The 15,478-nt window shown below is 49.9% G+C and overlaps 1 protein-coding gene across 1 annotated transcript; it reads left to right on the top strand.

Annotated features, from left to right (window-relative positions):
* The first annotated feature begins 3,211 nt into the window (after positions 1–3,211).
* RHOU (ras homolog family member U) lies at positions 3,212–12,913 on the top strand. The gene is made up of 3 exons (XM_042960788.1): positions 3,212–3,746; positions 5,699–5,757; positions 11,467–12,913. The coding sequence occupies exons 1-3, from the start codon at positions 3,485–3,487 to the stop codon at positions 11,920–11,922; spliced, it is 777 nt and encodes a 258-aa protein (XP_042816722.1). The 5' UTR covers positions 3,212–3,484; the 3' UTR covers positions 11,923–12,913.
* Positions 12,914–15,478: the final 2,565 nt, after the last annotated feature.

Below are 15,478 nucleotides of genomic sequence, written 5' to 3'. Positions count from 1 at the left end.
AAAACATATGGATGGCCAACAGGTACGTGATAAGATGCTTACTAGCATTAATCATCAGGGAAATGCAAATCAAAACCACCATGAGATACCGCTTCACACCTGTTAGAATAGCTGTAATGGAAAAGACGCGAAAGAACGAGTGTTGCTAAGGATTTGGAGAAAAGGGAACCCTGGGTACATTGCTTGGTGGGAACGTAAATTGGTGCAGTCTTTATGGAGACAGTATGGAGTTTCTCCAAAAAATTAAAAATAGAACCACCATATGATCCAGCAATCTTACCTCTGAGAATTTATCCAAGGAAAGTGAAAACATTAGTTCAAAAAGGTATCTGCACCTCCCTAGGCATCACTACATTATTATTATTTTAAATATGAAATTTGTTGTCAAATTGGTTTCCATACAACACCCAGTGCTCATCCCAACAGGTGCCCTCCTCAATGCCCATCACCCACCCTCCGCTCCCTCCCACCCACCCCCTCCATCAACCCTCAGTTTGTTGCAACATTATTTTTAATGGAGACATGGAAACAACTTAGGTGTCCTTCAATGGATGAATGGATAAAGAAAATGTATTATATATACACGCACAATGGAATATTATTCAGCCACAAAAAAAAGAATGAAATCTTGCCATCTGTGAAAACATGGGTGGGCTTTGAGAGCATTTTGATAAGTGAAATAAGTCAAATGGAGTAAGACAAATATTGTATGATCTCATATGTGAAATCGAAACCAACCAACCAACCAACCAACCAACCAACCAAATCAACCAAACAAAAACCAAATAAGCTCACAGATGCAGAGAGCAAATTGGTGGTTGCAAGAGGTGGGAGGTGGTGGGGGTGGGAGAAATGGGTGAATTTTTTTTTTCAGTTTAAATAAATTGAACAAAACTTTTTTTTTATTATTTATTTATTTTATTTATTTTTATTTTTTAATATATGAAATTTACTGTCAAATTGGTTTCCATACAACACCCAGTGCTCATCCCAAAAGGTGCCCTCCTCAATACCCATCACCCACCCTGCCCTCCCTCCCACCCCCCATCAACCCTCAGTTTGTTCTCAGATTTTTACAGTCTCTTGAACAAAACTTTTTAAAAAGGGAGTAAAGCAGGAGTCAAAGGCTATAGGATACAAAAATTAACATATGGCCAGATGTAGGGGGTAAAGCAAAATTTTGTACAGCCTAAAAGCTTATCAAATTTGGGGGCCTTCTTTAAGAGAAAAATATCAATTAGACGATTAGGTACAAAAATAAATATTCAGGGGCACCTGGGTGTCTCAGTCGGTTAAGCGTCCGACTTGGGCTCAGGTCATGATCTCACAGTTCATGAGTTCGAGCCCTGCATCAGGCTCTGTGCTGAAAGCATGGAGAGCCTGGAACCTGCTTCAGATTCTGTCTCCCTCTCTCTCTCCCCCTCCCCCACTCACGGTCTGTCTCTCTCTCCCCCTCAAAAATAAATAAACATTAAAAAAATATTCATTTAAAATGAGAAATGCATCACAACAAGCTATAAAACTTAAAAGGCCAACAAATACCATAAACATCAAGAAAAACCCGCAAGAAAACATTTTAATAAGCTGCCTGACACACCGCTCCATAATACTATTTTTCAACCTTCTTTTACCAGCATATCCTTTTCCTCCAGTATAGTTGACAATTAAAAATTGCGCACATTTAAGGTATACAATTTGATAATTTAATACCTATATACGCAGTGAAATACTCACCCCAGTCAAGGCAATTAACATTACCCATCACCTCACAGAGTTACCTTTGTGTGTGGGTGGTGAGAAATTTAAGATCTGCCCTCTTAGTAAATTTCAAGTAGGACGATACAATGTTGTTAACTATAGTCCCATTGCTGCACATTAGATCTCCAGAACTTACTTATCTTGTGTAACTGAAGCTTTGTGTCCCTTGAATAGAATCTCCCCATGGCCCCATAGCTGCATAGTCTCAGCACTGAAATGTATAGGATCATTGAATCACTATATTGTACATCTGAAACTAATATTACACCGGATGTTAACTAACTGGGATATAAGTAAGAACTTGGAAAAACCAAGAGCTTAGCCTCTGGAGCTAGACTATTTGGGTTTGGATCTTGTCGCTGCCACTTTACAGCTTGTGGAACCTGGGCATTTCTAAAATATCTCTGAGCCTGAGATTTTCTCATCTGTAGAATGGGTATAAGTCACGTGAAGATTAAACAAATGAGTTCAGGCAGAGTGCTTCCAACAGTGTCTGGCACATAAAGGCTCAATATTTATTAGCTCCTGCTGTTATTGTTATTGTTATTGTTGTTGTCGCTGTTGTAGCGCCAGTATTTATGTGAATAGTATGTGACGCTTTTTAAACCACCTGTAAACCCCGAGAAGCCTTTGCGTCCAGACTAGAACCGGGCTTCCCTGTTTTCTGCGTGGACTGTTGACTAAATGTAGGAGGAAGAAGTCAGAGACAAATGGGACTCCCCGCCCCCCATTATATTAATGTCTCCAAATAACATTTACGCAAAAGAAGAAATTGAATCTACAAATTACTTTGCTGGTTCATGGCATGCCCAACGAGCAATAGCGCTGGACCTGACATCATTTTGTTCCCAAACGATTGGAGCACAAATGATCTTAGAAGAAAAATCACGCGATGGGCTGTAGCGAAGACTTTAAAAAGTTGCCTTTTAATTCAGTCTCCTGCGGGCGTGTCCCCAAGACACTTCATTTCCCCCTTGGGTGAAGCACTGTGGCCAGCAAGGGGCCCCCACGGCACAGGCTGCGGCCGGGAAGGGGAGGCGGGGAGCCAGGGGAACCGGAGGAAGCTCAGGCTTCCCCGCCCGCGTGGGCGCAACAAGGCGGAACCGCTTCGGTCACTCCGGCGGTGGTGTCAGTCTCGGCCGCCGGGGGTGGGCGGAGGCTGCCTTCCGCTACCCGTCGCCTCCGGGCCACGCGCCCCGGAGTGGGTGTTCAGGGTCCACCCCCAGAGCGGGCGGCAGCCGCGCCCCCTGCAGCGAGGGTCCGTTCGGCCCGGAGCCGGCGACCGCACTCCTCACCCGCCCGGCGTAGCACCGCCTCTGGCCCGGGTGCAGGGGCCCGGCGCGCAGGCGGGGGGCGCTGTGGCCTCGGCGCGGGGACAGAGCGGCCGGGCCGGACCCGCCTCTTTCCCCTCCCCTCCCGCCCCCCACGCGTCGTGTCGCCGGGAAGCCGGGAGGAGACAGAGCGCTCGGGCTCCACGGCGCTCGGCCGGCCCGCAGTCCTCTGACCGCGCGGAGCGGAGCCAGGTGGCGCCGCCCGAGCCCAGAGCCGCGACCCACCCCGGCCGCCTTTGTCTGGGAGCGTGTGGCCTGGAACCGCCGTTCTCGGGGGCCGGGCACGCGCCCACCGCGGTCGGTGACAGCTCGTCCCTCTCGGAGGGCTCCGGGACCGAGGGGCGGGCGGGCCGGGCCCTGCTCGCTCGCGCCTGCACGCCCGAGCGCGCGCACCGATGCCCCCGCAGCAGGGGGACCCCGCATTCCCGGGCCGTTGCGAGGCGCCGCCCGTTCCGCCGCGCCGGGAGCGCGGGGCGCGCGGGGGGCGCGGGCCCGGGGCGCCGGGGGGCCGGGGGCGCGCGGGCGGTGCCGAGGGGCGCGGCGTCAAGTGCGTGCTCGTCGGCGACGGCGCCGTGGGCAAGACGAGCCTGGTGGTGAGCTACACCACCAACGGCTACCCCACCGAGTACATCCCCACCGCCTTCGACAACTTCTCGGGTGAGCGGGCACGGGGGCGCGGGGCCGCGGTCTGCGGTGCCGATGGCCCCGGTGCCGCGGTGGGTGGGTGGGGGGGCGGGGAGGGCGGCGCGCGAGGGTCGCGGGGCGGGGGGGGGGGCACCGAGGGGGCTGCGGGGCCGGGCGGGCTCCAGCTGGGAAGCCGACCAGGCGCGGAGCGCAGGGCATTTCCCGAGCCTCGGGGACCCGGCGAGCGCGGAGCCTCCAGAGGCAATGGGGAACCCTAAAGCCGGAGCCTGGCGGAGGGGGCGGGGTACGGGGGACAGAGCCTACGCGAAAAGAAATGGTCGGGCAATTTAGTAGCAGACGAGCGAGTATCAGGTCGAGTTCAGGTTGCCTGGTCAGTTTGCTGCGTAGGAAAGTTGCGTCAGGTCGACGTTGCTGGCGCCGCTGCCGAGTTTCAGTGGGAAGGTGACGCGCAGGTGGCCCTACCTGTGGCCCGGAGAGTCGGTCCTTTCCTTTTGGCGGTTCCCGTGACAATGGGCGTCTCCGCTTTAAAGAGCCAGAAAATACTCGCTTTGGTGAAAACGGCACTGGTAAAGGCTTAGGTCCGGATTAAACCTGGAGAGTAAACCCAATTTCTTCGGAGTCCCTCTCCCCTGGCCCCACTGCCCCTACTTCCATCTCCCTCATTGGCTGTGTTTCTGATGTCTTAGTATCTTTTCAGTTATCTCTAAGCTATTTACAGCTCTTAAGTATGGTATGCTGGGTTTTAGTTTGGTGGAAACAAAGATAAAGGGGTTTTCGGGGATTTTTTTTTTTTTTGAAATTCACAAAAACGTGAAAATCCACAGAGGCTAGTGTGAAACACTCCCTCTTGCTCTTCAAGGAAAAAAAAAAAAAAAAAAAGAAATGTTCCTTGACCTCGTAGTCCCAATGGCAAGGGGTTGGGTACCCTAGATGAAAGTGTGCCACACCTAATGGGTTTCCCACCTAAACAGTTTTGGGTTTTTTCCCCCCTTTCCTCCTCCCAGCTGATCAGTGTAAACATTAAAAGAACTGGGAAAGTTGTACTGAGACAAACTTGGGTGCTTAATTCAAATAGAAACCTCAAGCTGTGCCCTGAGGCAGGCCCCTGCCCAGTCCCCATCCCAGTGGAAAGGTGGACAGGCTTTCTTCTCTTTTTTAATCCTCTCTTTGAGCCGACAGGGTGAGATGAGTAGGGCCCGCTTCCATAAACAGGACAATGCAGGCAGCCTGTGTTTGCTCGTGTTCTCAAAACAAGCTACAATTTTCTGATAAACCATGAAGTCTTGGAACAGATCCCAAGGGAAAACAGAATTATTTGTGAGGCTTCCCACTGAGTTAAAACGGCAAGGTTGGTTCCCATTTACCTCCTAGTGTTGCTTCTAGGTTTTTTGAAACTAGTGTGACGGGCAAATAAATCTTCCGGGGCTGGGAGAAGAGTGCAGGCCCTTCTGGGGTGCCATCCGATGGCTCAGGGGTTTGCAGCCTCATCCCGGGCAGTGCAGTGAGGTGCCAGCCCAAGAGGGTTGTATACAAAAGTGCCTGCATGGGGGCCTCCTTGTTTTATTTTTATTTTTTTTATTAAAAAAAAATTTTTTTTAATGTTTATTTATTTTTGAGACAGAGAGAGACAGAGCATGAGCAGGGGAGGGGCAGAGAGAAAGGGAGACACAGAATCTGAAACAGGCTCCAGGCTCCCAGCCATCAGCACAGAGCCATCAGCACAGAGCCCGACGCAGGGCTCGAACTCACGAACTGTGAGATCATGACCTGAGCCGAAGTCAGACGCTTAACCGACTGAGCCACCCAAGGGCCTCCTTGTTTTAGACCAGTCTTTAATTCATTAGGGGACCCAGAATAACTGAAGGGTTTGGAGGGAGAATGGTAGTTGCAGCTAAAACGATGTTTTTCCTGAAAGGGGTTAAAGGACATCCCCCCCTGATCATTGTTTTCATCTTGTTTTTAAGCGGTGGTTTCTGTGGACGGACGGCCTGTGAGACTCCAGCTCTGTGACACTGCCGGGCAGGTTAGTGTATCGTCGCTGCTCAGTGGTGGGAAGGGAACCAGCCTTTGAAAAGCCTCAGAATACCCTCCTTGCATAAACGGGGTCATTCTAAAGCCTCACGAAGTAGACCCACCCCTGAGAGGGTGAAGGGGAGGGGGATAAAAACCGGGTTTGGCTCAGCTTCGAGTGGGCAGGACGGGGACAACAGGGTGAAGAACAGTTCTCTTCTCACAGGCGTTTCTGACCTTATTTACTCTCTGGTGTTTATTAAAAATTATCACTGATGCTCTGTGATCATTTCTCAAAGTTAGTTGGCGATGTAATCATTTCATTAGAAGTCAACCAGCCACATATTAAAGAAATTTGCTCAAGAGAAAGATGGAGTTTTGGGGCACCGGGGTGGCTCTGTCCGTTAAGCGTCGGACTTCAGCTCAGGTCATAGTCTCGTGGTCTGTGAGTTCGAGCCCCGCGTCGGGCTCTGTGCTGACAGTTCAGAGCCTGGAGCTTGCTTTGGATTCTGTGTCTCCCTCTCTCTCTGACCCTCCCCTGCTCATGCTCTGTCTCTCTCTCTCTCAAAAATAATAAATAAATAAATAAATAAATAAATAAATAAATAAGAAAAAAATGGAGTTTCCTAAGCCGTGGTTTGACTCACTAGGGCCACCTTTGTTCCCTGAAGCAGATGCAGGGGTCAAAGCTGTCCTGCACCAGAGTCATGAATGAACCTGGACTTAGTCTTTCCAAATCGTGGGAAGGTTAGGCACGTGGATCGGACACCCAGGGAGCGATGGGGATTCAGGTGTTTCCCGACGAGCTCCAGGGACTCATCATCACCCGTCCTCCCTTGGCATGGCGCTCGCCACCGAGGTCTCCTTGTTCCCTGTGAGAACCCAGGGTGCTGTCTCTTGAGTTGGTCAAAGTGACAGTTAACAAACATGTAGTCCTTCCTGTACTTTGTTAGAGCAAATGCTGAGGGGCACTTTGTAGGCCCGTAAAAGGGCCCACTTCACTTTCTGAGGTATCGTCACGTGACCTTCCGTGTTGAAGAAGTTGGCCTTCCAGTATTCTCTAGTGCCTCGTCCCAGCCAGGACTTCCAAACTGCTTACCTAGCCTGGGGACAGCAAGTTCAAACCTCCAGGTGATACAGGCCTGAGCAGCTCTGGTCTCCAGCTCAACGCTGGTTTGGCGGGGGCCACAGTGGCGGGAGTGGTAGCCCGGCCTCTTCTTTCTCTCCTCATCCTTCCCCTTCAGCTGCAGCGGGGAAAATCAAACGCCGTGTGTAGTCTGTGCAAAAGAGAGCGCAAAGAACACCGCCGTTGCAATGTTTCATCTTTCTGGACGCCCTCCTCGTATTTATAGCGAACGCTGTATGGCTTTGCATAAAGCGGGAATATTTTTCCTACTCCGTGTCTGATTTTCTGACCTTCCAGGTGAGGTCAGAGGAGCACATCGATAAATATAGGCATCCCTGCTAAAGCAGGAAGGAGCAGCTTAACAGCCCGAGAAGGCACAGTTACTGGGGACCCCTGGGGGGGGGGCCTGGGAGCAAGGAGCTCAGTGCACATCCCTGCCCACTGATGGGGCTCTCCTGTTACATGTTGGTTCTTGCCGCAGACACGGCTTCCTAAGTTGGGGTTCTGCCTGCATGGTGCCTGCCACATAATAGGGCTGAGTCGCGGTTTTGCATGGAGACAGACAAAGGAGAGCTAGGTCTTGGGGAAGTGCTAACTGAGGTCCTGGGCCTGCCCCTCACAAGACTTTACAGTCTGTAGGGAAGACAGACCAGTGAGGAGAACTTGTGGAAAGAAACCAGTGAAGTTCCATAAGGCGGAAGGCAACGTGGGCTCGGGGTGCAGGACAGGTGGGTCTGGGGAGAAAACCTCTGAGCAGTTTTGGAAGAGGCATAGGAGTCTCATCGGGACCGCTTTGTGGAAACGATCCTGAATTATTGAGGCGGGGTTTGATTTGTCGTAGTATGGTCTGTCAAAGTGGGGGAAGCACGAGGATAATTTTGGAGACGTTTTCATGAAGAAATTGTTTAACTAGGGAAATAGAAGGATTTTGGTGCAAGTTGGTACGTTTTGGTTTATTTGGAAATTTTTTTTTTTTTCTTGCTCTCCCAGTGATGTTTTCGTTGAGATGGACTGTATTTCCTTTTTTTTTTTTTAATTTATTTTTGAAGGAGAGAGAGAGAGAGAGAGAGACAGAGCATGAGCAGGGGAGGAGCAGAGAGAGGGAGACACAGAATTCGAAGCAGGCTCCAGGCTTTATGCTGTCAGCACAGAGCCTGATGCGGGGCTCAAACCCACGAACCGTGAGATCATGACCTGATCCGAAGTCGGTTGCTCAACCGACTGAGCCACCCAGGCGCCCCTGGACTGTATTTCTTAAATGACGTATTGGTTAGTAACGCATACCTTATTATGTAACGGAGGAGGTGACCATCTAAAGACGTGTAGAAAACTAACTTCAAAAACTATTTATGAAACCTACACGGTTGGTAAGATAAAGTCCTTTTTCCCCTACACCCCAGGTGTCATTTGGGACTTACTTGGACTCACAGCAAAGCCGGTCCAAGTGGTAGTTCTTTTCCAACTTCCTTAGTTAATCCAGATCTGATAAACTGCCTTTTAAGGGTCTCGATTTGACACCTGCTGTATTTCCCTGATGTTGACTCAACCAGTGGAACCCCCCCTGCCCCCACCCCTTGAGGCAGTCCTCACAGTAGCCTTATGACTCGTGTCACGTCTGAGTCCCAACCCAGGGAAACGTGAGCACAGATAGCCCTGACCTGGGGCCCAAATACCCTGGTTTCATATGGAAGCTCGGAGCAAGAATGTGGCTCTCCTTGGCTCATGAGGAACTAGAAATCGCTTTTTGTGCCTTCGGGTCTTCCTGTCAGGGAGGTAGGTGAGCATATAAGGCCTCACGAGGAGCTCTTAACACTGGACTCACAGTCTTACTTGAGTGAGAATAGATCGGAGACTGAGGGCTCTGCAAAACATACCTTTGGCAGAAGAGAAAGGACTGTCACTGAAATAGGAGTAGTTCGCGGTGGCATTACCAGGAGCAGCTGAAAGTTCTTCAGCCTTTTGACCCGTGAGGCACTTAGAAAAATCTCTGTGGTACCCAAAAAAAAAAAAAAAAAAAAAAAAATCAGGTTGCAGCTTGACCAACGTTACTGTTGAGCTGCCTGTCTGGCCCGCCCTGCCCCTGACGGAATTCTGTACGTCTTCTGACCCGGCAGGTGCATGCCAGTCACTGGGCCTCAGCACACGTTTCCTTGGGGGTGCGTTCCACTGGCCTCATCCCCCATGTGCACATTGCATTTATTTCAGCAAATATCTAAGGTTTCTGGGCAGGCCGTGAGGAGGAGGGTTTCATTTCTGTTCGGCTCCCAGAGCCCCTTAGCCAGACTCCCCGGAGGTCTGGGGAGCCAGATTTCCAAAGGCCTGTCCCAGGGCCCAGCCCCTGTGCTTGTCTTTCTTTTTATTGGAAATGCAAGCCCAGATTCCAGGCCCCGGCCGAGGGTGACTGCCTTCTCACAGCGAGGTGCAGCTGCCTGAGGGAGCTGCCTTTACGTGGGGCTCAGTCTTGTGCTTTTGCTTTGAGGCCTCCGAGAACAGAAGGAATGTTTTATTACGAGGTCTTCAGAGCGAGGCCGTAGTCTACCTGGTCGGGTTTCTGCGTTTATTCCTGCACACAAAGTTGGCACTAAGGAAGCTAAGTTGTTCTTTTTAAACCGTCGTTTGTAGAAGACACGTGGCAGTGACGTTCCGAAATGCCAGATTTATTCCTGAGCATTGTAGCCGGCTGGCTTCGATATTGTTGTTGTTGCCCTACAACTGAAATATGGAGCTTCAAATGAAGAAAAAAAAAAAAACAGATCCAGGTTTTCTTTACATCTGCAGAAAGGCTGCAGATACGGAATAATGTGCATGTCAGTAATGAAAACCTGGATGACATTTCACTTTTTCTTGCCACTGGGAAGTGGTCTGTTATAGTCCACTTGCGGATGGCTGGCGCCCACCGACAGAAATTTTATTTTATCTATTTTTTATTGTTTTTAACGTTTATTTATTTATTTTTTTCATGATCGCTACACCCAGTGGGGGACTTGAACTCACGACCTTGAGATCGAGAGTCCTATATGTCTTCCGACCTGAGGCAGCCAGGGGCCCCCACAGATAGAAATTAAAAAAAAATTTAATGTTTATTTCTGAGAGAGAGAGAGAGACAGAGTGCGAGCAGGGGAGGGTCAGAGAGAGAGGGAGACACGAATCCGAGGCAGGCTCCAGTCTCTGAACTGTCAGCACAGAGCCCGACGCCGGGCTTGAACCCACAAACCGTGAGATCATGACCTGAGCCGAAGTCAGACGCTTAACTGACTGAGCCACTCAGGCGCCCCAGAAATTCTAAATAGGAATGAGATGATGTAAATATTTTCCTATGAGAGAGGTGAGTGAAAGCTTTCAGTTAGCTGAATATGGGACTCCAGGAGACTATAAAGAAATGCTGATTTGGAGGCAGACATCTCTGCAAGGGCTGAGGCCAGGTCTGTCTGTTCCCAGTGAATCCCCTGGTCCTCCCCGGGGCCCGGTGTCCAGCATGCATCTCTGTGAAGTGGGTGACTATTGCAGATATTCAGCATGATGCTTGGTTTTTATAATGAATTAGAATTATTCCATCCAGTTCTCTATATTTTAAGAGTAGGGTGGGTATACCCTTTCTCTGGTCCTTTATCTTCCCAAAGCACCGTGTGTGGAGGCCCCTGGTATTTGCAGGGGGAAAAAAAAAAGGCTAAAGGAAGTAAGAAAAGGAAGAAAGGAGGGAGAAAAAGAGATAAAGCAAGAAGGAGGTACATCAAGCAAGAATGAGAATGTGTTAACCAGTGTTGTAAGTGATTTGCCAGTGAGAGTGGCCTATGAGAGGTCTCAGCTCCAATTCTGGGTCTGTCCTTGTGTCTGATTAAAATTCTTCCCTGCACTGTGTGTGCCCTGAGTGTGTACGGGTACAGATAGGTGAGGCGGGCGTCGCTCACAGGTGTCATGGGGACAGGCAAGCCTGGATTCTTTTTTTTTTTTTTTAAGTTTATTTATTTTGAGAGAGACAGAGGCAGCGGCTGGGGGAGGGACAGAGAGAGAGGGAGAGAGAGAGAATCCGAAGCAGGCTCCACTGTGTAAGCACAGAGCCCGACAAGGGGCTTGAATCCCCAAAACCGTGAGATCATGACCTGAGCCGAAACCGAGTGGGACGGGTAACCGACTGAGCCATCCAGGCACCCTAAGGGCAGGGCTGGATTCTTGAAGATAGGAGCTGTGTTAGACCAGGGCTCACTGGGGTCAGCTTGGAGACCTGGGGATCAGTGTGGATGCTGTCTAAGTTTTGGAAGAGTGGCTAAGTACCACAGTTGAGAGAGTAAGTCTGGGTTACTCTGGGCTGAAGGCTAGATGAAGTCAATTTTATTTCTAAAATTCACCCGATGTAAGTACTTTTTCTGTGGTGAGTTGCAAGTGGGTCATGAGTGTTGATGAAAACACCGAACACTTTGGGCAGATTGCATGGGGCTGGGCGTGTGGGCCCCACTTAGGGAAGCAGCAGGATTGCTTTCCGAGGCCCTGGCAGTGGGCTTGCTATAACCCTTTCTGAGGAAAAAATTGGTAAGGGGGTCTTTTTGCTAATGAGAATGGATTTAAAAAATAACTTTCGGGTGCCTTGATTGGTTGCAGGATGAGTTTGACAAACTCAGGCCCCTCTGCTACACCAACACGGACATCTTTCTTCTGTGCTTCAGTGTGGTGAGCCCCTCATCCTTCCAGAACGTCAGTGAGAAGTGGGTGCCCGAGATCCGATGCCACTGTCCCAAAGCCCCCATCGTCCTCGTTGGAACTCAGTCAGATCTCAGAGAAGACGTCAAAGTCCTCATTGAGCTGGACAAATGCAAAGAGAAGCCGGTGCCTGAAGAGGCAGCTAAGCTGTGCGCCGAGGAGATCAAAGCCGCCTCCTACATCGAGTGTTCGGCCTTGACTCAGAAAAACCTCAAAGAGGTCTTTGACGCGGCCATTGTCGCCGGCATCCAGTACTCAGACACTCAGCAACAGCCAAAGAAGCGCAAAAGCAGGACTCCTGACAAAATGAAAAACCTCTCCAAGTCCTGGTGGAAAAAGTACTGCTGTGTCGTATGATGTTGGCAAGAAACCCGGAAAAGGCAGTTTTTAGATGAAGCCGATATTAGAAGCTATATTAGCTGACGTGACTCCTTTTATTGTGTAGAACCTGGATAGGAAACGCGTGCGTATGCGTATAACAGGTGGAGCTCTCAGTTTATGTATTCTTTTCTTGCCTTCGACGTTTTTGTTTGTTTCAGCTTAGGGACCAGCCAATTATGCAAGATATTTCTGAAGGGAGTTGAGCAATGTTCCCAACTCTGGAAAAGGAGAGCTCCGAGACCTCGGGATTAATTTATATCTGATATGAAAGAGACCCGCTCGGATGTGGGTGTCAAGGATGCAACTTGGCCGCGTTATGATGCGCAGAAGGACCAACGGCGAAATGGTGTGGTCGACCCTCCCTTGATGAAGGGCTACTCGATGCAAGGACGTTCCGTACGCAGGCCGGCCAGGGAGCACCCGTCAGAATTGTGTTTAAACGTCCACACTTAAATCGTCCCGCCTGCAGGGAAGTGAACATTCTTGAAGGGCCTGCAGCAAATGTTTGTAGGAGACAAAATGACCTTTATTTCCCTTAAGTCAGCCAAAATGCGCACACACACACACACACACACACACACATGCACACGCGCACATACGTACGGCTATATTTGCTGCTGATTCAGACTTTTAAACGGTTAATGGGGAAAAGCACGGCCACGAAAAAACAGATATGAGGGAAGCTCAGGTTCCTGCTTTTGTTACTTTTTTGAACAGCTCTCTTTTTGATGATACCCTACTCAGAGATGGGATTTTAAGTACGTCTCGGCACGTCTTTGAGGCCACCTGAAAACCAAACGTGAACATCTTTTGAAACCTGTTTTAAAATGGGTGTCTCTTGAAACCCGTTACGACAACCAGTGAAGTCCACAGATGCCTTTTCAGGGACCTGGCAGCAGGGCCCGGCGCTGTGTGTCACGGGGCTCGTGGGGCCGGTCTGCTGCGGCCGGCCGGGGGGGCGGTGGGGTGGGGGGTGGGGGGGTGGACCACAGCCCCCTCGCGAAGCTGCATCCTTCCTGTGGGACAGCCAGAAAACCATATGCTTGTGAAACGTTTGTGTTCTTCAAGGTGGCAGAATTTTTAGAGCTTAGTCCTCTGGAGAAAACAAGTGCCGTATCAGAGGAATAGTTTTCCTTTGTGATGGCAGTGCTTCCGAAGTGCCAAAAAAGGTAGCCTGATGCGTTGAATTATCACGTCCGGCTGCCGTGGGTGACACAGACTCACCAAGGTCGGCTCAAAAACTAGGGATAAGCTCTGCAGAGTCAGCGGAGAGAAGCGTCTCCTCTTTCCGTGGGTCTTGCGTTGTCTTTTTTATATTCAAAAAAACTAATTTGTGTTTTTCTATGGAAGAAATCAAAGGTTGGGACGGGGTTTCTTTCACCTCTGTTGGCAAATCAAATTAACGGGTTTCCTTATTTGAAAATGAAAACACATGGGTTGTTTGCTATTTATTTTTGCATCCGTTGGAAATTGATAATCCGCTGTTTCCTGAAGCATTTAGTTCTAACCTGAGGGAATAACGTTACTTCGTTGTGAAAATGCTCCAGACAGACTTCCCGAAAAGCAGTCTTGCCTGCCTGGTCCACCTATCTGTGAGAATAGCTTTCCGGGCTGGGCTCTGCCCGCCCTGCTGTGCAGACCAGGTGGGAGAGGTGGTAGAATTATTTGGGGAGTCATTCTAAACGGGGTTTTTGTATTTAAACAAATGTCATGGAGTGCAATGCAAATTAATTTTTAAGTCGGAACACAAAACTTGGAAGAAATTTTATGCATGTGATAGCATATGGGGCAGCTCTTGGCCCCCCTGGAGAGGCCACTGGCACCCTCTGCCTTGGAGGGCCACTGGTTGAAAGCTGTTGGTGAAACGCGCCTGTGTGGCCCGGTTCTGAAAGCTTTACGCCAGCGCTTTATTTCTAACCCAACTTGATACAACCTGTACCGTTAGCGCTAAAAAATCTCGAGGGTTGACCTTTAAACACCACCATTTTTCATATGTTGCTGCGTTTTATAGAATAGTAAAGGTACGATTGATTGTACTTAATGCTTTCCTCCATTCTTGTTTCTTTGTGTGACTTGGGCAGAAACGTTTTTAAAAGTACGGCTTGAGGTAAACGTAAAGTTGATCCACTTCGAAGCTTACCCATCGTTAAACTTGCAGCTTGGTATTGCAGAGGAGATTTTATGAGTCGTGCTTTAAGAAGATGCCACCTTCGCTTAACTCCCACGGTGTAGGCCAGTCATGATTTAAAAATACAATATACTTCCCAAGTGTGTTCTCTCTTTTTTACCACATATGTGGAAGCGAACCTTTTGTAATGTCGTTCTCTGTGTTTGGCAGACTTCAGAGAAACCACGCAGCTATCACCCAAGCCAAAATGAAGGCAGAGTCTTCTCCCCGACTGTCGTAACCTGGTGCCTTACCAAGTTGTGCTTCTCTCTTTTTCAAGCGTAAATGATGTTGAGCAGAACGCTGTCCTTGAAAATGCTATAAACGAGGTGGTATGAAATAAATTCTGACCTACAGATAACAACTGCGCTTGCCTTTTCTGCCGAAGAGTGTCAGTGGAGGAGGAAGTTCGGCCCCGTCGAAAAGCAGGCCGGTTGGCAAGCCTCAGGCTTCCGTGCTGGGAAGCTGGAAAAGCCCAGAGGCATTTTGGGAATCCTCCCTAACCAACATTAAGTGCTTATTGAAAATGGGGTTTTGAGAATTCTGGGGTCACGGTCTGACTTCGGCGCTCTCTGACGTCAGACGCAGGTGTCTGTAGTGGATCACGTGCTGGTGGCCCGTGTGTGTCCCCGACAGGAGCACTGTTCTTGGAGCCAAAGGTCTAGGCTCAGAGAAGCACGTAGTGTCTGATGATGGGGAGGTCCCTGGATGTGAGCCTCCGTTCCCTTACGTGTGAAAGTACTGCCTTCCCCCCACCCCCGCCCAGGCTATTTGAATCCTGAATGAGAACACATGTGCACATGTGGGTTAGATGGCCAAGATCTGGAATAGCCATGAAAGGGATTAGAAGGTGCCATGGGCCCCACCGGCTTTGCAGTGGAGACCAGCAGGGCTCAGGGTTCCCCGTCTCCGAGGGCTGGGAGGTGCCCACGTGGTGTATGTGAACTTGTGGTCAGCCTTCCCATCGTGCTGCCAGGATGCAGCCCTTACACCGGGGGAGGTGGCCCTGAGGACAGGAACATTCTGAGAGGCCAGATGTCCTCCTGCTTCCACCCTTCAGCCTCAAGGGTCATCTAGTGAAGGATGGGCCTGTTCACTCCATACCCCACGGAGCCTCTGAGGCTAGGCTTTGACTTTTCATGCACCCTGGAAGGCTGTGCAGAGAGCATTTAGATTACTGACCACTTGTATGTGCCCCGAAGTGCTAAAACCCAGCTTGCCCTCACTGGCCTCCACAGGCAGCCCCAAGCCAGCTCCGAGGGACCTGGAAGTTTCTCTTCACCCAGCCCCAGTTTGCCTCCCATATCCAGGATAGGTCTTCCCAGGCTACATGGACAGAGAACATGGTACGAAGTAAATTCTGAC

This window comes from Panthera tigris, chromosome D2 (assembly GCF_018350195.1).
Source record: "Panthera tigris isolate Pti1 chromosome D2, P.tigris_Pti1_mat1.1, whole genome shotgun sequence".
Classification (NCBI taxonomy): domain Eukaryota; kingdom Metazoa; phylum Chordata; class Mammalia; order Carnivora; family Felidae; genus Panthera; species Panthera tigris.
This window is presented reverse-complemented; position numbering and strand designations above follow the sequence as displayed.

What these genes read in the sequence shown, in the direction of transcription:
- RHOU (XM_042960788.1), top strand. Translation starts at nt 3,485, where the DNA reads ATGCCCCCGCAGCAGGGGGACCCCGCATTCCCGGGCCGTTGCGAGGCG. An exon ending in CGCCTTCGACAACTTCTCGG is followed by an intron (nt 3,747 to 5,698) that starts GTGAGCGGGCAC and finishes CTTGTTTTTAAG; the next exon opens with CGGTGGTTTCTGTGGACGGA. An exon ending in TCTGTGACACTGCCGGGCAG is followed by an intron (nt 5,758 to 11,466) that starts GTTAGTGTATCG and finishes GATTGGTTGCAG; the next exon opens with GATGAGTTTGACAAACTCAG.